This window comes from Lissotriton helveticus, chromosome 6 (genome assembly GCF_964261635.1).
Source record: "Lissotriton helveticus chromosome 6, aLisHel1.1, whole genome shotgun sequence".
In the NCBI taxonomy this organism is placed as follows: domain Eukaryota; kingdom Metazoa; phylum Chordata; class Amphibia; order Caudata; family Salamandridae; genus Lissotriton; species Lissotriton helveticus.
Genome location: NC_136067.1, coordinates 910,694,787 through 910,716,616, shown reverse-complemented (window position 1 = coordinate 910,716,616; position 21,830 = coordinate 910,694,787). Strand labels below are relative to the sequence as shown.

The window sequence follows — 21,830 nt, the reverse complement described above, 5'->3', positions numbered from 1 at the left end:
GCTGGTCAGACAGGCGACCGGGCTGAAAAGGGCTTAACTATGGTGACGTGTCTGTAAGACACTGCATCCACATTAGGATGGGCGGCGGTGCAGGGCTTTCCATGGCGGAGACCCTGCTTTGGAAAGCCATGCGGAGTTCACTTTTGGGGGCCTGTTGCAGGCCCCCAGTTGTCAGGGGGGTTGGGGGTGCACTTGGGGTGTACCCATGGTACCCCCTCCATTTGCATACACAATGTGGCAGACACCGCACGGTGTCTGCCACATTGTGCATGTAAATGCACAACATGCATATATTGCATTATGGCGGGTGCTGCTTACAGCAGCGCCCACCACAATGCAATATATGTGGGATGCCACCGCCACCGTGGTGGTAGCATCCTAATTTCCATGCCGGGACCGCCACACCTATGGCGGTCGGTCCCGTTTCCTGGTACTGTGTCCATCGTAATATTCCCCTTAGTGTCCAAAAGTGCATCTAGTACCTCTAATTGGAAAGGCTGTTATTTCATGCTAGCATCAAAAGAGTTACAACTCAGTGAAAAACACTATTTCGGAACTCGATGAACACCTAACTCCTTCAGACAATGAGAGGCCATCAACGGCAAATCACTCTCTAGAGTGCTACCATTCCTTCATTCATTCATTCATTCATTCGTATTTAGCAATTATGTTCACAGTATTTACAGATTAAAATGGCTTTGCTAAAGGGAGCTCAAATCTCCATGACCAGCTCAAATCTCAGGAGGAAACAAAAAAAATCTGTGTTGTTCTCAGGCATCTCATGATTCTGCCAATGGTTGTAATTCCTGTTCCTAGCAATATGGGATTTCAGGAGCCACTCATAATGAGTTCCCCCTTCTTTAGCACTGCTGTGTAAGTACCATCCAAAGTCTAATAATCTCTTTTGGATTCTCTAGGAACTGTCTTCAACTACACATACTGTGGAGCAGGCAATTGTCCAGACATGACCATTGGTTCACTTAATTCCACAGAAACAGCTCGACCATCGACTGCCTTAATCTACATACTGATGGGAGTTTATACTGGTATGTGTTTATTCAAGATAATATTTATTTATGTGTCAAGGAGACTCTGCAAGGTTAACCTCAATACATGAATATATCCCCATATGTCTCTTTCTTAACATATTTGCATATCTGTAAAGCTTGTTCTTAATTCGATCTTTCATGAACTAGAATTGTGACGTAGGAAGACTTACATTTCCTTAACAGACAAAGCACATAGCTTGCCTTCAAAAGTGATTGGGTGTCAAAGTAAGTAGTATAATCACCCACGGTCCGTCCAGGTAAGAGCCGTGGGGCCGGGTGAGGGGGGATTTCAGAGGATGATGTGGAGGGAAAATTATTTTGACTCCTGTTATATTGAACACAGATTGAAAAATTATCTATGAAAATCCAGGATGAGATTCCACAGATGCTAAGCATAGCCTAAAGTCCATCTTACAATGTGCCCATGATCTCCAAGGAGCCTCGAAGCAGTTGGTAGTGAGCTCATCTGAATTATAAATGGTTGTGTTTCACACAGAACTTTCAGCTGCAGAAAACACTGGGTACAACATTGGGGAAGGCATGCTGGAATTAGTGCTGAAGCAGTGATATCTGGATGTTATTCCCCAAAACCTTGTAATCCCCATTATTTACCCGCCTGCAGAATTACTGTGACCCCCAGAAACTGTAATTCTGGATCCAGGAAAATAACAGGGATTACTCTGGATCACTGATGAGAGGTAGAACATTTATGAGAAGGTCAAATGAACAGGACCAAACATTGAGATGTAAAAGGCTGAAGCTGCGGCTAAGCAAACTAGCCATAGTAGTTTCACCCCACTGCACTAACAATAGAGACATATGTTTGATGCAAAATTCTTTTGTGGATTCACCCACTGCATTAGAACTCTTTAGATCCAGTTATTGTTGTTAAAAATAATAAAGAACATTGTCACTTTCACTCGGGAGGATGATTTGGGAATTCTTAAACAGATATCTCTGGAATTTATTATTCAGGATGTTCAGTTCCTCAGACCTTTCTTCAAGGTTTTGTCTATATATCTGATTCTTGAAGAGAAATAGGTTTTTTCCACTTTTATGCTTCCAATAGACATGGGGATGGGCAATATAGAAAATCAAATAGATCCTCTTAAACGATTCCTATCTTGCACTTTGACCTAACCGGCATAAGACTTCAAGAGTATGCACAAGGGCACGGAGTGAAAAATATTAATCTTCTACAGAATCGTTCTTTTAACATAAAACATGGAGATATGCAACATGACAATTTCAAATTCCTCATTTTCCTGTGTTGCCCCAAAGCGAAAAGCTTTGTAAAATTCAGGATTTGCAATGTTTTCCAGTTTCCAGTTTTCCAGATTGTCAAAAAATGCACCAACGAATTACAAAAATGAGTCCTGCCATGTGAGACAGTATGTTTTTGTGACCCAAAAACCCTGTCACTGCTGGAGTACTCTATTCTATTGAAAATTAAGCACTGGAGGGAGAGTAGGGCGTCTGTACAATATGGAACCTGCACACGTATTTAGGTGGGTCATCATGGTATCAACTGACAACTAATCCATGGGACCTACTGAGCTGAGATTGGAGATTTGAGAAAGTATACGCAGTAGTAAAAACCAATATTATGATATTTCTTGCTAAAAACATAAAAAAACTCAATGTTTCCCAAAGATATCTGGTCACAAGTTTCCAGGTCATGTTTATAGACTATTTGGTACATACAAGGGGGCTGATTAGGATACCGGTTTTTCCGTATCCTCCGGGCCGGCGGAAGCCTCCGCCGGCCCAGAGGATACGGAAAAACCGCAGCGGACCCACCAAAGACCCACCGCCACATTAGGATGGCTGGTGGGTCCAGGTTTACGTCCGCAGCTTTTTCACCGCGGTTGGCTTACAATAGCGGCGGAAAAGCCCTAATATGGTGGCGGTGTCTCTCAGACACCGCCAGCCATATTAGGATGCCCAAAAAGAAATGCTTTTCCACGGCGGGCTTTCCGCCGTGGAAAAGCATATGGAGCTTCACTGCGGGGGCCCGTTGCCGGCCCCCTGGGTGAAGGGGGGGTGGGGGGTGCACATTGGGGGTACCTATGGTACCCCCCTGCATTTGTATGCAGTAATCGGCAGGCACCGCGCGGTGCCTGCCCCTTTCTGCATACAAATGCAATGTATGCATTTTTAACATTGCGGCGGAATGTTAAAAATAGAGGATGTGACCACCAGGGTGGCGGTCACATCCTAATTAGAGAGGAGGGAACTCCGCAGGCCATGCGGAGGTTCCCTCCTCCTCGATGGTCGCGGACGGACTCAAGTCCGTCCGCGATCATAATGAGCCCCCTAGTCTTTGATATGGACTACATGGTCAGTCAGAGAAATTCTTCACAAAATGTAAATGCCTTTACTCCTTTTTTTTTATTTTTAAAAGATTTTTTAACCCATTTTTACAATGTACACCAATATAGCACATAAGACAATCCGTATACGGAGAGAAAAGAAGAGTAATAAACAAAAAGAAGGAGAAAAAACAATGCAGAGCAACCTCATAAAATATTAAGCGAAAAAAGACCCAAAAGTAATACAAATAATCATATTCATATGTGTTTTGATATTATCTACATACCATAATACAACTTGGTGCAAACCTATCGTAAACATTATTTTCTGGCTTCTTACCCATTTCTACTCACTCCCGCCTTGAGTCTTACTCTGCTTCCAGCGAGTTAGTGGTTGCCAAATTCTTTCCCCCATCACTCTCGCCCTCCTACCCTTTCTTTCATAAATAGCTTTTTCCAGATTGTAAGTAGAAATCAGCCTTGCTATCCAGAGTTCAAAAGTGGGGGGAGCCTTGTCAAGCCATGCTCTCGCGATTCCAATTCGATACACCGCCGTTACCATAAACATAAATTCTATGTGGTACTCCTCTGTTTCGCCCGCGATTCCTAAGATTATAATATCATCTGTCAATTTTCGTGTGATTCCCAACGAGTTTGCCAAGAAGTTCTCAATTGCCCCTTTTAATGTATGTAGTTGTGGACATTGGGCAAACATGTGGACAATATCCGCCTCTGATGAGTTGCATCGTGGGCATGTGATTCCATTGCCCCCCCCCCATTGTGCAATTCTTGCTGGCGTGTGGTATAAAGAGTATATTGTTTTGTAGTGCTGCGATTGTAGTGTTGCAGAAGATAAAACTGTATGGCCTAACTTCAAAGATGTCTGTAAGTCCTCCATGGAGGCACCCACCTTTTCCACCCATTTAGTGGCAAACTTATCTATATCGTCGGTTTTTAATGTATACAATTCGGCATAAAGCTGTCTAATTGTGCATCTATCCGCCTTCTCTATGTACTCCATAATCCTACTGAATTCGAACCCTATTGGTCCTCCTCTTTTATCTGCTAGGTAACTTCTTAGCTGTAAGTATTTAAAGAAATTGTTCCCTCTTATGTCATATTTCCTCCGTAAGTCCTGAAATTGTCTAATTGTCCCCTCCATGTCAATAAGATCTCCTATCTTTCTAATCCCCTTGTTATCCCATTCCTTCATAATTGAATCGCTGAATATTTCCCCTGGTAATGAATGATTGTTATATAGTCGTGTGTAATGATTATATCGGCCGAACCCCAGCTTCTTTGCCACCCCTCTCCAAACTTTATAAGCCGCTTGTAAAGTCTTAAACTTAGTGTGTTTAAAATAGTTATAATCCACTGTTTTCAGCAGGCCATTCTCGGCTTCATCCCCAATAAGTGCTCTATATACATTTGTATCCTGTTCCTCAATACTCCCACCACCTAACAACCCTTGTGCGTATTGCAATGTTGCTGCCCAATAGTAAAGTCTAAAATCCGGGGCTCCCCAACCTCCCTTCTCCCTTGGGAGAACCATGTACCGACGCTCTTCTCGTCTTCCCTTGGGCCCAGATTAGCCTATTAAGTATTACTTCCAGTTTCCGGAACCATGATTGTTCAAAAAATAATGGGATCGCTCTGAAAATGTATAAGAATTTTGGGAAGGTAATCATCTTAATGACGTTTATTCTCCCCATTAGCGTCAGGTGTAGGTTGTGAATCCTTTCGGTGTTCCTTTTAACTTTATCTAGTAATGGGGTCATATTAATTTCTACTAATTTATCTAGGTCAGTGGTCACCTTTATCCCTAGATATGTAGCTACGGGAACAATTCTATTGTCTTGGTGTATTGTGTATTTATTTTGAACGATCTGGGTTTTGCCTTTATTAATTGAATATCCTGCAATCGTTCCAAATTTCCAAGCCTCCTGCTCTATTTCAACTAACGCCCTCCCTGGTTTTGGTGTTATAATGGCCACGTCGTCTGCATAGGCGAATAGTTTATACTCCCTCCCGTGCAGTATCACTGGGTGGATAATCCTATTAGCCTCAAGTTTTCTAAGCAGGGGATCTAGATATAAAGCAAACAGCAGCGGCGACGCTGGGCAGCCCTGCCTGGTCCCTCGTTTGATCTGAACTTCCTTTGTATAGTTTCTATTTATTCTTATCCTGGCTATTGGGTTTTCATAGATAGCCTGGATTGCCTTAATGTATCCCTCGCCTATCCCGAACCATTTCATAACCCTCCATAAATAGTCCCACGAGACCCTGTCGAAGGCCTTTTCAGCATCGAGAAATATGGCTGCGACAGGATCTCGCAATACCTCAACTGCATCCAGAATAGTTATCATCTGCCTAGTATGTTGGGTCGTGCCTTTTCCAGGAATGAAGCCATGCTGTGAAGTACTAACTAATCCTTCAATGATTTTACTAAGTCTTTGAGCTAATGATTTTGAGAAGATTTTTGTGTCTGCATTTAGGAGTGTAATTGGTCTATAGGACCCTGGCTCCATCGGAGGCTTGTCTTTTTTAAGAATCACTATTATGTCTGCGCCTGCCCATGACCGTGGTATCGAACTCCCGTCCTGTGCCTGTCTAAGGGTTTCTAACATGTCCCCCCCCAGTTGCTCCCAAAAGATTTTATAAAATTCTGCCGGGATCTGATCTGGTCCTGTGGCTTTCCCCCCGGTAAATAACTTACGGCCTCCCTTATCTCCTGTAGTGTTAGTGGTAGATCTAATTCTTCCTTAGCTGTAGTGTCTAATATATCATGCTGTATTCCCGCCAAATAATCTGTAATTTCTCCATCCACGTTTCCTATGCTTGAATCGTATAGGTTGCCATAATAGCTTCTAAAAACCTCCTGTATCTCCTCTGGAGTGGTAACCACGTTGCCTAGCCTATCTTTAATTTCTTTTATATCCCCTGCTGATACATTTTGTCGGGTGCGTATTGCTAATAAGTGTCCCACCCTTTCATTGAACTCATAGCACTTTTCCCTCTTTGCTAGATAGTTCCCTGCCGCCTTCTGAGCCAGGCTTGTCCCTGCCTCTGCTTTATTTATTTCTATTTCTAGAAGTATTTCCTCCAGTGGGTCTCGCTTGTGGATTGCTGTAATTAGACTTTCTTCTAGGACCTCCAGTTCCCTCATCCTTTCCTCTGTCTTAATCCTCTCTTTCTTAGTTCTTTGCAGTGTATAGCTTAATGTTTCTCCCCTGATTCCAGCTTTAAATGCGTCCCAAATCATATTAGTAGTAGCTGTATTCCTATTCTCAGCCCAATATTGGGGTATCCATTCCTGCATATGTCTTATATAACCTGGGTCGCTCAATAATCCTCTCTCAAATGTCCAAGTGCTATTTTTACTCACACTCTTATTGATCATTGGTATACTCAGCACTAGTGGATTGTGGTCCGAGACCACTCTGGGGAGTTTTATTAATTTAGCATCTTTTATAATCGATCTAGAAATAAAAAAGTAGTCTAGTCTGGCTACCATCTTATGCGGGGCTGAATAAAATGTACTCCCCGTCCCCATTGGATTATTTTCCGCCCAGACGTCAACTAATGCATTATGCCTCGCCATATAGTGTATGGCCTTGCATGTTTTTTTCTTTCTACCATTATACCCTCCCCTGTTCAGCAAGCTCATCCCATTTAGTCCATTAATGTTAAAATCTCCACAGCATATTATTGGTTCCGCCCACAATGCCAGTTCTCCATCCAACATTTCAAAGATATCTGGTTCATCATCGTTTGAGGCATAAACTGACACTATTGTATAACACCTCCCCTGTACATCCACCTCCACAATTACCCATCTTCCCTCTTGATCTTCTTTTTTCCTTTTAAGTTTTGCGACCCCTTTTTTAGCTAATATTACCACTCCTCTTGTCTTTGTCTCTTGCTTTGAATAGGCAAGGATATCAAACCCCATTTGTCCCAGCAAGAGAATTTCTTTTCCTGCAATATGTGTTTCCTGTAAGCATATTATCTCTGATCTAAGCGATCTCAGCAAAGCAGCGACTTTTTGTCTTTTATCCGCATTGTTCAACCCGCATACGTTCATGGAAATCACCCTTAACGCCATTTATAAATCACAAAAATATCCCTACTACAATGACATACTCTTCTACAGTGACATACTCTTTTAGTACTTGCCAACCAATTATTTACTGGTACTTTTTCCTCTCTAGTACATTCTTTTCTCCCTTTTCTCGCTATTTGTGCTCTTATCCTACAACTTACAACCTCCCTTTTACCCACCCTCCCTCCCAGCACCCCACCCTCAGGACTCCCGCCCCCCCCTCACCCCTTCCACAGGCAGATAGGTCACACATGACCTATATGTGGCTGCTGTGTGCTGTAGAGTCGCTTCCCTCTCCCTCCCAATTTTCATATCTTGCCTTCATCGCCCCGCACCCTGTGTTGCAACCCTGTCTTAGCACTGCCACTTAAAACTTTATCTATTTCCCCCTCTTCCCTTATTTTTCTCTGTCAGCTCTGTTAAGTATTCCCCGGCCTTTACCTCCGAGAAAAACATCCTCACATAACCCCCCACGATGGTCTTCAATTTTGCAGGAAACATTAAATAAGCCTCTGCTCCTTGCTGTTGGAAAGGTGTTATCATCTGCCTAAGTCGCCACCGTCTCTCTACCGTTACGTGGCAAAAATCGGGGCGAGCAAAGAAAGTTACTCCCTGAGCTGTTTTCTTGGCATCTGGTCTGGCTTTTTCCATTATTTCTTGCCTTGCCAAATAATTGCCGCAGAAGACCAGCATAGCCCTAGGCTTGTTATCCTGTCTATCATCTTTCCTCTTTTTGTTAACCAGCGGGAACCTGTGCGCTCGTTGTACTTCTAGTTCCCATTGCCATGGTACTTCAGGGAAGGCCTCTTTCAGCAATTTAATGACGAAACCCCTGGGATCCTGCCCCTCCACCCCTTCCTCCAGTCCAAGAAGTCTCACATTACTCCGTCTTTGCCGATTCTCAAAATCTTCAATTTTCCATTGCAGGTCCTCTGCCACTTTAGTCTGTTCCATTTTAAATGCTTGCCAGTCAGTAATCTCGTCCTCGACTCTGCTAGTCCGTTCCTCAACAAGTCCCACTCTTTCTTCCACTTCCTCGTATTTTTTATTCATTTTCCTAATTGAGGTTTGAATTTTCTTAGTGTCATGCCTGGCTCTTCTGCTCTCTGCTCTTGCCTCAGCCTGCATTTGTTTAAGAGTACCAAACAACATGTCCATCGTGACATTTTGTGAGATTTCCGGGACCCCACCTCCTGCTGCCCCACTTCCCCCTATTGAGGTTTCTTGAAAGGCGCTTGCAGTTCCTGAATAGTCCCACAGCAGGTTTTTATTTGCTTTATCAGGGGAACCCCCACGCTTCACGGTGTGTTTCCTTTTTTTTTTTGTATTTCTCTCCCCGCTCTCTTCAGTTTCAGAGCTAATTTCTGTTGTGGATTTACCTATAGATTTGCCCGCATCATCACTCGAAGTAGTGTCTGAGCCTTCATTCACCGAGAAGAATGTATCCCCCTCTCTCTCTCTCGACTCCACACTTGCCAGGCTTCCCCACATAGCACAATTACTCTGTCCCAGCTTACTGGACCATTCTTCTTCAACTTGTATCAGTGCGTCTAGCATCCTTTCATTGTTGAGGTTCCTTACCTCCTCTGACTCTGCTACTGACGCCGGCGCCTGGCCCTCCTGTTTGTTTGAGCTACAGTCAGTCTCCTTGAGCTCCAGTGCTGTTCCCGCTGACGCTCAGCCATCGCCTGCATTCGCTTGTTGCTTGGTTACCGTGGCGTCCATGAAGTCGGCGTCCGGCTCCCTCGCGTCTCCTCCAGCAATCGCCTGGATATCGCCCATCTCCCTCGCTTCTCCGCTACCAGCCATGGGAGTGCCGTCTGGCTTTCTCCCTTCTCTGCTAGCATTCGCGGGGGCGCTCACTGAGGCTGCGCTCCCTGGTTGCCTGGATACTGAGCCGCTGGCGTCCGCGAGGACGGCGCCCGTCTCCCTCATTCCTCCGGTGGCGTTCTCGCTGCCGGATACTTGCTCCTCCGCTGGCTTCGCCCCTGATGCACTCCCTGCTGGCTTTGCACAAAAGGATTCCGGCAAGGTAGGCTGCCTGAAAGTTGCTTCTTTGCCCTCTTTTGCCACCATAATCCTGTTTCTTTGCTCGAGTGCGTCTTTATTTAGCCAGGCAGCAGCAGTCTGTGTCTCGTCCCTCATAGTCAGGGATCTGACTCCAATCTTCTTGTCTTTCTCGGCTTTTTCGATTTTGCGTTGCAGGGTTTTCTGGACCAAGGTAGAGTTTACGGCCGGTGCAGGCGTCCCTCGTTTGCCGGGACAGGGTGTTTTGGGGATCGCGCCTGTGCCCTGTAGCCTAGTCACACTACCGGCCATGGACGCTACTTTCTCCTTGTTTTTGTCCTTCTCAATCTTCTCTCTCTTCCCTTTCTGGGACATCACGCTGACAATCTCTTCCCAGTACCTTCGTGTAGTTATAAGCGCTGTTCTGGCTGTTAGCAGGACGCTTTCTCTAAGATTTCTTTTTAAGCACCTCTGTTCGCTGCTCACCGCCCTGCTAAACCACCAGAGCAGTCTCATGTCCAGTGCCTCGAACTCCTCCGGGCATCATCCATACCGTCCTGGTCGGGAGAGGGAGTAGATGCGACTATTCGCTACACCACACTGGCGGCCATCTTGCCTCCTCGTCTCTTGCCTCCTCGTCGTAAATGCCTTTACTCCTAACGTTAATACAGACTTTAAAGGTCAAAAGAGAAGGCCAGAACTTTAATGAAGATTACATTGGGAAGATTTACGAGCCCCTTGAGCAACTTTTGCGTCACTTTTAATATGGAAAAAGTGACACAAATGTGGTGCAAGGGGCTTGTAAATCTGCCCCCATGTGTTTAAGAAAATGCAAGTCTACATATGAAAGTTTTATTTTTTTAAACTACATGATGAAACTAAACACTCCATCAAAACTCTTTCAGTAACATTTCTGTAATATGTAGAAATGTAAAAACCGCGAGTAAACCATGTTTGTGTTCCCAACACTTCATGGATTTAGTGCATAAGGATCTATAAAACAATGGTGTTTAAGGTATTCTCTCCATAAATATAGCAACTGCATGAATGTGTTCAAGTGTTTTAATATGTTTGCCACAAGTCTGTAACTTTCATTGTATTCAGATTTTTTGCCCGGAGTTCATCAGTCTCTAAAATAGAAACTTTCCTCAACTCTAGTTTCACCAAACTATCCTTTCTACTCTATTGGAAATTTAGGAAATATATACATTTGAAATTAAATATATGACTTTCCCAACATAAAAATCTCATTGTTTAAAGAAGGTGGTATAGTATAATCTTCTGAAAAGTTGTGGCAATATAATTTCCTCCCTAAGGGGTATGGTGACGGTTGATCTAACAGCAGAAAATCTTCAGGTGCAAATTGAATTTATGGATGAAATTATGTTGTTACAACAAGAGGCAGTGCTGTTTTTGAGCCAAGCCATTTCACTAGAGAAGAAAGAGAAGAACAGATTACATCAGTGCTGCCTTGTAGGTGACGGATAAAGGAGATCCCGAAAAGCCGATGGGCAAGATGTTCTCTTAAGACTACTGCATGCAGACATGCCTGGAGCACACAAACAAGCACAAGGACGATTCCATGAACTTTGCTGAGTTCCCTAAGAAGTGCTCCGAGAAGTGGAAGACGAGGAACATCAAAGAAAAAAGCAAGGTCAAAAAGATGTCATTATGATTAATGTTTACAATTATTTAAAAAAAAAATATTAATGTTAAAATACAAATCCCAGTAAATATTTTACACATAAAAATAATTCTTAAATAAAATGTATACTAAGTATAAAGTTTAACAAAATAAAGCAACATATTTTTACATTTATTCAACTACATACAAGAAAAATTAATATCATTTAAAATACAAAAAGTGAAAAAAACACAATAGAGAAATAATGTAAATTTTAAATCATGCATATTTTGTAATTACATATGGTTACATTTTCATTTTATATATATATATATATATATATATATATTCACTGAAAAAAACATAGTTTTTAGGGGTGTTATAGTTAGAAATTAGCATTTAAAAAACCTTAGAAATTAACTGAAAAAAACCACAGGTTTCAGGGACGTTATAATTAGAAATTAGCATTTAAAAAACCTAAGATATTCACAGAAAAAACAAAGGTCCCTCTCAGACATTATAGTTAGTCTGACATGTCACTCATTCAAAACCATAGAAATTGAGCCATTATAGTTCGCTGAGGTGATTATAACTCGCACCCCTACAATGCACTGCTTATGACCTCATATATTACATCCCTCATGACATGGTCAGTGACATCACTGATGACATCTCAAATGACATCACTGGTGACATCAGCGATGACATTATCCTGTGACTGGGGGTGTTTTTGAAAAGTTTATGAGTGTTAAATAAATATACCAAGGTGTATTGGTGAATCAGTGGCTTTATGAGTGACTATATGGATGACTCAGTGGGTGCATGACTGACTGTATAAGTGAGTGATTAGGTGTCTCAGTGAATGTATGGTGAGTGACTGGTTGTGCAAATGTGTGTATCTGTTTATCAGTTAATGTCTAAGTGGGTGTATGAGTGTGTTGGTGGGTACGTGAATGGCTATATGGGTTATTGATTGGTTGTCTGACAACTTCTATGGTTGTCTGGGTGTATATGTTTGTGGGTGAAGAGGTGTGTGATTGCCTGTATGGATCACTAAATGGGTGAGTCAGTGGCTGTATGGGGTACTGTTACGTGTGTGAAAAGTTGTATGAGTGAGGAGTGAGTGTCTGTATGGCTGTGTCGGTGATTGAGTGCCTGTCTCAGCAATTCCATTATGTGAGGCTTACTGGAGATACCTGGTGGGATAGTTGGCCCCTAAGGACCCTCAGCAGCAATAGGGACTTCATTCCCAACCAAGAGCACGCCAGGTGGCGTGTTTGCAGAGTAGTGGAGAAAGGGGGCGGGCCTCCAGTAAGTTGCCATCTCCTATATTTTTGTTAAATTTAGGAAAGGGGGCTGTGTGGCCTGCCTTCCCTTGGCGTTTTTGGGCCCCGGGGATCCCATCCCCCGGAGTCTGACACATTTTTTTATTTGAATTTATTCAAAAGGGAGGGAGGCCATGTGGGCTGATCAATTCCACAGGGCCTGGCAATGTTTTCCTTTTTTCGGCCCAGGAGACCCAATCCCACAGGGCTTGGCCATTTCTTATACGGACCTGGGGACCCCATCCTCCGGCTCTTGGCCTCTCGTTGGGGACCGCAGGGGTAGCCCCAAGGCCCCCATGGTTCATGATGTCTCCCCACCTCCTGCAGAAGCCAGCATTTCATGTTTTGGTAACATGCAACTCCTTCTGCCCAAATGCAATTCTGCTTTGCTTCATGGAAGCAAGAGCATTTTCCATGCTCTCACTTCCATGAAGCAAATAATTGTTTTCTATGGCATGGCGGTAGCAATGCTCTCGCAAAGCCATAGCAAACTGCAATGTCCCAAGGTGGGCACCCCGGGACATTGCTGGAACCGGCCCTGGGAAATGGCAGTCCCCAAGGCCATGGTGGGCTCATGGAGGGGGGCTATGCAGCACCCTCCTATCTTCTGTGTAGCACCAGGGAGGTGGTGCTCCCCAGGGCCCAGGGGCGTAACAGCCCCCGCATTTACCTATTTTGTGCCCAGGGAAATGGTAGTTCCCGGGGCTGTGTGGGGGGGCTGAGCTGAAAATTAAAAAAATAAATGCTTTTTTTTTGGCAGGAACTCCCTGAGCAGGTCTAGGAGTCAGGGTGTTTCTACCCTGCTCCCTTTTCTTGCTTTTTCATCCTTTTTTTACCTTTTTTCTTGTGACTCGGTTCAACCAGGTCACAAGATGGCTGCCAACACTTCCTGGTTGGAACTGCTGGCAGCCAATCAGATTGCAGACTTGAGATATATGGATATCTGAGAAATGTTTAAATTTCTCAGCAACTACTGACCGGATTTATACCAAAAAGAGTGCTTTTTTTTTGCCAAATATGGTGTCATTCAATTTAGCCGTTTGGGCTGTCTAAAGGTGAAGTTGACATGGAGAAAACATGTTTTGAGACACCCTCCTTTTTTCTCGGCCCACACTTGACGAATCACCCTGGACTTTGAAACACAGGAGCTGACCTGACCACCCCATCAGTTTTGAAAATTTTGAGAAGATTCATCAAACGGCGCCTAAGATATTTGCAAAAGAAAAAATGCTTTTTGAATAGAAACAAGGCCCTTACTATAACTACCTGCTGGCAACCACCAGTAGGTATATGCTATATGTCATTTGAGATGTCATCAGTGATGTCATCAGTGATGTCACTGACCATGTCATGAATGATGTATTATGTGACATCATCAACAGTGGATAGCGGGCGCGCAAATTATAGTGAGTACAACTAACTATAACGGGGGAATTTCAATGGTTTTGTATGAGTAAAATGTCCAGCTAACTATAACTGGTGTGAAACCTATGGTTTTTTCAGTGAATTTCAAAGGTTTTTTAAATGCTACTTCCTAACTATAACGAGTGTGAAACCTATGGGGCCTTATTTACGAGCCCCTTGCGCCTCCAGAACGTCACTTTTTGTGACGTTCCGGTGGCGCAGAAGACTGAGTGATATTTAACAGGCAGGACTAAGCCACTTTTTGTGGCGTAATCCTGCCTGATGAATATCAGCCCCTTTAACGCAGTGTCCTGCGTTAAAGGGGCATGCAATGGGTGTTGCTGGGGGCTTTCCCAGCAGCATCCACGGACTTGAGTAATTTATAGCATCCTCAAAGTCAGTCTTTCAAAAATTCCAAAGTATAGGACATGATAATCCAAATCCAAATGTTTCTCAAGAAAAGTCATTAACCGTGTCATATCTGCCCAAACGACTATATTCCGAACGATTGAAAATGACTTTTCTTGAGAAACATTTGGATTTGGATTATCATGTCCTATACTTTGGAATTTTTGAAAGACTGACTTTGAGGATGCTATAAATTACTCAAGTCTGCCCGAATTGAGTGGGTAAAATTGATACCTAGTCACTTTGAATAAGAATGTACTTACGACTCGTCTAACATTTGGAAGAAATATCTAGTTATATGACAACAGGATACCGACATAACTTGAAGGAAATAAGAACGCCCTGAAGAAGTTCTGTTGTACAGAATGAAATGTGTCGGCTGGCTGTGGTACATAAACTTAAGGAAAATAAAAGCATTTGAATATACACCAAGCTTCAGTGCTTCAATAAGGACTCTAAGTGATATGATTTGATTGGACTTGTTGTGCCAGCGGTGCTGTGCCAAACTTTGGAATTTTCTCCATTACTCTCTACTACTCACTCTCTACTACTCCACTACTCTCTAGTACTTACTCTCTACTACTCATTCTCTACTACTCTACTACTCTCTTCTACTCTCTCTACTACTCACTCCCTACTACTCTCTCTACACGCGCACATATACACACATATATATGCATATATATGCATATGCATTTATAAATATGTATGTGTATATTACCTACTGGCGGTCGCCAGTAGGTAGTTATAGTTAGGATCGTTTTCCATAGGAAATTCTCAACATTCTATTGGGAATAACTTTGGCACCGGTTGAGGAATCAAATTTGCCTCGCGGCTCTCCGCTCCTTCCCTGAAAGTTTGGGAGGGATTCATCAATCGGGGGCCGAGATAAAAGGGGGCTCCCAAAACGTGTTTTCCCCATGTTAATTTCCATAGGGCGGTTGGACTCACTTTTAGCTTGAATGGCTGAATGGATTGTCACCAAACTTGGCAAAATTGTAGGGACTGGTAGCCCGATGTGCCTTTGCTATGTCTCAAGATATGTGCTCCAGAGGATTTTGAGTAATTTGGGTTAAAAAAAATATATATATCTATAGCCGCGCCCCGGTACGCACCCCAGGGAGCGCTCCGTGCGTGCCACGCGACTTGCGCACGGAAAGCTGATTGGCTCTCGTGTGTCTGTATACATTCGAAACAGTCCGCAGCGGCCGCCATCTTGTGTGTCGGTAGGATCGAGACACAAGAGGTGGCAAAAAACAAAGGGGGAAATGACCAAAAGGGGGCAGGGTAGACCCCCCCCGACTCCCTAGGTTTGATGTGGGGGCCATAAAAGGCTCCGCGGGGCAAAAAAAAAAAAGAAAAAAATTCGATTCCTGCGGGGGGAGCGCCCGGTACGCGCACCGGGAAGCGTACCGGGGAGCGTACCAAAGAGAAAAAAGAATGACAGAGTTTTTAAAAAATTTAGCATTTTTTATAAATTGGAGGTAGTTCTAAAAAGAACAGTTTTTTTCTTCTTTTTGTTGTTTTATATATTTTTTAATGTTTTTTTGAACATTTTGTACTTTTTTTGGCTTTTCTGAACAGTTTTATATTTGTTTTGTATTTTTTATGGGGAGAAACAAAAAAAAGGGAATTGAAAATGGCTCAACTGGAGCAAAAAACAAAAAACTGAAAAAATTAGGGTTTTTTGGGGCAATTGTGGTTGTCACCAGCAAGGACGATGAGCTTTACGCTCTTTTCACCATAGGAGATGAGCTTACCACAATGAATACATGTAATTCGGAAATCCTCAAACCGTGGTTGAATGCAAGGAATCGTCTCCCTTGTCTCTGGTCCCGATGGAGTGGGTTGCTTTCTTTTGGCGGTGGTGCTTGAAGATTGGGGGAGGTTACTGGCCAGTTCCCTTATCTCTGCAGCAGAATAGTTATTCGGATGCTTGCGCTGCATGTGTCTAATCATGGTATTATTACCAAAAGAATATTTCTTGTTAGGGTTCCCCCTTGAAAGTTCCATGCCACAGATTAGGCAAGTCACCTTGGCCGCATTGACTTTTTTCTTGCCATCTGGGATAGAAAAAAACTCCCATACAATGTGTGGCCTTGGCTTGTATGGGGTATTGTCTTCATACAGCCATCTTCTCCCTTCCTCCTCTTCCTCTTCCTCCTCCTCCTCTTCTTGACCACCAATCTAATGTTGTGGTGGTCCCCTTGGTGGTGGAGGTGGTGATGGTGGTGCAGATGCTCCAGCTGCTGCTGCTACTGTAGCCATTTTAAAGTACAAAATATTTCTCTAAGTTGTTCAAACAGGTCTTCCTCAGTCAAAGTACAAAGTCAGAATAAGGAAAAAAGGTGGGGTCTTTCATCATTTGGATAAAAAAAACTGTCCTGAACCAATGAAAAGTGTTATTTTCAGGTCACATGACCCGACGCACTTACGCGACGCGCCCACGGGCGCGCCCCGGGATGCGTCGCGTAAGCGCTTCGGATGTTTACGTTACGCGAACGTATTCGGACGAGTGCTTCCAAGTGCGCTTACGCCGTGCGTATCACATGGACGCGGCTACGCGATACGTCACAATGTTGTTTTCGTTCGCAGCAATAGCGCTTACGGGACGCTCACCGGTACGCACCCCGGGGCGCGCTGTAAAACTGCGCTTACCGGTGAGCGCATCGGTACGCGCCCCAAGAGCGCTCCGGGGCACAAAATTTAAAAAATTAAAAAAATTAAAAGAATTACATAATTATACATTATAAAATTCGTTATACATTTTTTTTACTTTTTATACCTATAGAGATTTGCTATTAAAAAACCTATGAAATTCACTGAAAAAACCATAGGTTTTGCACCAGTTATAGTTAGGAATGAGCATTTAAAAAACCTATTAAATTCACTTAAAAAACCATAGGTTTCACACCAGTTATAGTTAGCTGAAAGTTTTACTCGCATAAAACAATTGAAATTCCCACGTTATAGTTAGTTGGACTCACTATAACTTGCGCGTGCAATGCACTGCTGATGACGTCACATATTACATCACTCATGACATGGCCAGTGACATCATTCATGACATCACTGATGACACCATCCTTGTGACAGAGTAACAGACCTCCTTTCACTGTAATGTAACATTTGAAACACATATTCAAAAATAGAAAGTAAAATTTTCAAAAAAATGGACATACCCATACCAGTTACAACAACCAATTCAGTAATTCCACCATCTATATACACATTCACACATTCACCAACAGTTCTGTGTAGTCACTCATACATATACTCACTCATCATATATAGTGATACACCTATATATCCTGTTACACAACGACAGTCATCCAAAAGTTACTCATACACATACTCACACATGCAAATAAACTATTGAACATCCATTTATTTGCATATACAGCTATACACACACTACCACCTTACTTCTAAGAAAACATACACATATTTACTCTGTTAAACAATCACTTATAGAAAAACATACTTATTTAAACAGGAACTCTTACAATCCCTCACTCTCACATATACTTACTTATATACATTAATATTCACATATACTACATTAAAAGATATATAGTTACTGATAAAGACACTAGTGAGACAGTCATTCACTCACTAACACACACATATACACACTCATCCACCCATACAGTCCTGCACATATGCTGTCTTCAAAACACATACAAACAGAGAGTCAGTCATTCATGCATCTATGTGCTAAGTAATACCCTCACCAAACCATATAGACACTCATACTGATATTAAAAAAACATCTAATAACCCATATACATACACATGTAGCTACTCACCAACCCATGTAGCCACTTATACACAAAGTGAAACACTAATACATATATTTAAATATTTAAACATTACTCACTAATATTTATTTTTCAGAAAGACAGACATTCACTGGATGGTGTCATCAGTGATGTCATGAGTGATGTCACTGATCATGTCATGAGTGATGTAATATGTGACGTCATCAGCAGTGCATTGCACGCGCAAGTTATAGTGAGTCCAACTAACTTTAACGTGGGAATTTCAATTTTTTTATGCGAGTAAAACTTTCAGCTAACTATAACTGGTGTGAAACCTAAAGTTTTTTAAGTGAATATATATATATATATAAAACAAACCAATTGATCGGAGGGTCCAAGGACGAGTTTAGAGACCTCCACTAGGTACATGCCCCAATCAATGTAACTCATACCACAAAGAGTACTTGGAGGTCAAAGCATATCTGTAACTCAACTGTTGGTCCAGACCCCAACACCCTACATGTAATAATATAGTGGGAACAAACAATGTGACTAGGTGAAAAAAGCTCAAGAGCAAAGGGAAAAATTCCCATCAGAGGCCACACTGTACCGCCCTCTTTTGCATCATTTGGATACCCCTTCACTCAGGAGGCTGAATAGATGGTCTAGCAGTGTTACTATGACGGTATATAAATGTGCACAAAGTGTAGTAATAGAGGGAGGTTATCATAGAATAGGTGTTAATGTGCCTACTGAAAAAGCAGTGTAAGGACAAGTGAAAAGTGATGGAAGAAAACCTAAAATTGGATAGGCTGAGTAGATGTCAGTAATTTATTATCATCTCTCAGTCTCCCAAATCTAAAAACAGAAAACAAAGTGAAAACACAGATTTAACATAATATCTGTGACTAGTAGTGGTCAACATGTTTCAGCATATCAATGAAATATTTTCAATGCATTCTTCAGGACCCGTTGTTAATCAACTACTGCTTTTGTAAGTGAAAAATTAAAAGATATCACCTACGACGTTCAGGTTGTGTGTTCAACCACATACCATTAGTTGTGGTTGTTGCGCTTCACCCCACATGGCTGCAGCTCAGAATAAGAGGAGCACCGTTCTGTCTGTCGGTGTCTCCCGGCAGTCATCCGAACTGTCTGAATCTGCATATCTATATAAATACAAATATAAATGCATGCATACATATACATATATGCATACATATGTATGTTATTTACATGAAAGTTTGAAAAACACTAATAAAAGCAAAGCTAAAAAGCCACCTCATTACAAACAGAATGGCTTTAACTTAAACGACGGCGAGATCTTTTGCATTTTCAATGCTTGTTTACTTTGGTTCCATCAAGAAGGCATTCAGATGTGTCACACATTTGCCATTAATTCTGAATGTCAGCACTCTAGTTGCTCATTAGATCACTGTAGTAAAGATACTGCTCACCAGGGAAGTCTGCTGTTCAAAGTGCATGTTTCAGTCTGCGTGTCAGAATTTTTTTAATGAAATAGAAGAGGATTTGAGAAGTCAAAATGTGCCTTAATTTTTCTTTCTTCAGCACTAATCATAATTTCTTTGGCAAAATGAACCCCCTCATTTTGTTCCTTTGCAAATTAAATGTTTTAAGTGTTACCACTTTATTCCAATTAAGATGACTTCAGGTGTGCCATACTTTTGTCATAAGTAATACTGTTAGCGCTCTAGTTGTTCTTTAGAACACTCTGGGACATTCTGTCATTGGGCTATACGTGGGCTACATCTGGGGGATATTTGTGTTACATTTGGGCTCTTTTGTCTCTGGTGGCCATCTTGGGAGACTTATCTGTTATGAAGTTTCCTAATTTCCTCATTTACTACAGTCTCCTCAGTAGGAAATACTTTCAGTTTTCTACTTTGATTCCATCAAGAAGGCATTCAGATGTGACACACATTTGCCATAAATTCAGAATGTTAGCACGCTAGTTGCTTATTAGATCACTGTAGTAAAGCTACTGCTCACCAGGGAAGTCTGCTGCTGGTATTGAAAGTGCATGTTTCAGTCTGCATGTCAGAATTTCTTTTATGAAATAGAAGAGGATTTGAAAAGTCACTCAAAATGTGCCCTAATTTTTCTTTTTGAAGCACTAATCAGACTTTCTATGGCAAAATGAACCCCCTCATTTTGTTCCTTTTTAAATTAAATGTTTTCAGACTTACCACTTCATTCCAGTCAAGATGGCTTCTGGTGTGCGATGCTTTTGTCATAAGTAAGACTGTTAGCGCTCTAGTTGTTCTTTAGAACACTCTGGGACATTCTGTCATTGGGCTATACTTGGGCTACATCTGGGTGATATTTGGGCTACATTTGGGAGCTTTTGTCTCTGGTGACCATCGTGGGAGACTGCATGTCAGAATATTTTAATTAAATAGAAGAGGATTTGAGAAGTCACTCAAAATGTGCCCTAATTTTTCTTTCTGCAGCACTAATCATACTTTCTATGGCAAAATATACCCCCTCATTTTGTTCCTTTTTAAATTAAATGTTTTAAGAGTTACCACTGTATTCCAATCAAGATGGCTTCAGGTGTGCCATACCTTTGTAATAAGTAGAACTGTTAGCGCTCTAGTTGTTCTTTAGAACACTCTGGGAAGCTGCAGTAGAACACAAAGGAATAAACTGACAGGCTCTGTCCTTGTTGGATGTACATGTTTTACTGAGAATGTCAGACTTCATTCTCACATGACTGAGAAAGATAATGTGTATTTACAGAAAATATGCTTTCAGTTTAGCTTATAGATGCCCATCCAAACAACTGTGGGAAAAGCATGAGATAATAGTTTTCTTTCAAACATGATTCATGATATCCCAGCAGAAGGCTTTTTCACATGGTAAAATCACTTTAGAACACACCACAATTCCTAAAATGAGTATGGTACCATCAACAAATGATTTCTAATGTAACTAAAGTCCTAAAACCTTCTATTAACTGCAATGCTTTTTAATGAGGTGCTATCATGTATATTGGTCCCAAGATGGCTGCCAACACTTCTTGGATGAAGTGCTGACAACCAATCAGATCTCACGATGAGATGTGTGGTTAGGCTCCGCACAGATATATATTTTTTTCTTTCGATTTGCTCAGGAACTACTGGAGGGATTTACACCATTGAACCAAAAGGGTGATCTGCATACCAGACCCTACCCTTTTCCCAAATTTGGTGTAATTCCGTTCAGCGGTTCGGGCTGCAGCCGTGTCTAATCGTCCTATGGAAATTAACATGGGAAAAACACTTTTTGGGACTCCCCTTTTTTCTGGGCCCCCGCTTGACGAATATTCCCAAGACTTTCAGGGAAGAAGTGGAGCTGAGTGGGCCATCTTCTTTGAGAAATTCGCAAAGATTCAACAACCGGCGTTAAAGTTATTCCCAATAGAATGTTGCGGATTTCCTATGGAAACTAGGTCCTAACTATAACATAGTTAGGACCTAGTTTCCATAGGAAATCCACAACATACTATTTAGAATAACTTTGGTGCCGGTGGATGAATCTGGTGGAGGAAAGGGGGCAGGGTAGAAACATTCTGAGCCTATAGTCTTGGTCAGGGGGTGTTACATGGATCTTTAGGCTCAATTTTTATTTTTTTTAAATAAAAAACTGCAGGATACTCGTGCAGTACTTGTACGTGGTGGAAACGGTGAAAAAAACTAGAAGTCCGTTTTATTCATTAGGTCTCGGGGGAGCAAATTACGGGGGTAATTTTTCTGCATAATGGGAGCTTGTAAGGTGCCCTGAGCGCTGGGGAAGGGCACTCCTCTGGTTTTATTTTGAAGTATGTGGGGGGGGTTAC

General features: G+C 42.2%; 1 protein-coding gene across 4 annotated transcripts in view; it reads left to right on the top strand.

Moving 5' to 3' along the window:
* Positions 1–21,830, top strand: part of LOC144763193 (protein unc-93 homolog A-like) — a 518,977-nt gene that overhangs the window by 290,170 nt on the left and 206,977 nt on the right. For all 4 annotated transcript variants that reach the window (XM_078648557.1, XM_078648556.1, XM_078648555.1 and 1 more), the window contains one exon: positions 918–1,046. In XM_078648557.1, the coding sequence (XP_078504683.1) occupies positions 918–1,046 (129 nt within the window). The remainder of the gene's footprint in view (positions 1–917; positions 1,047–21,830) is intronic.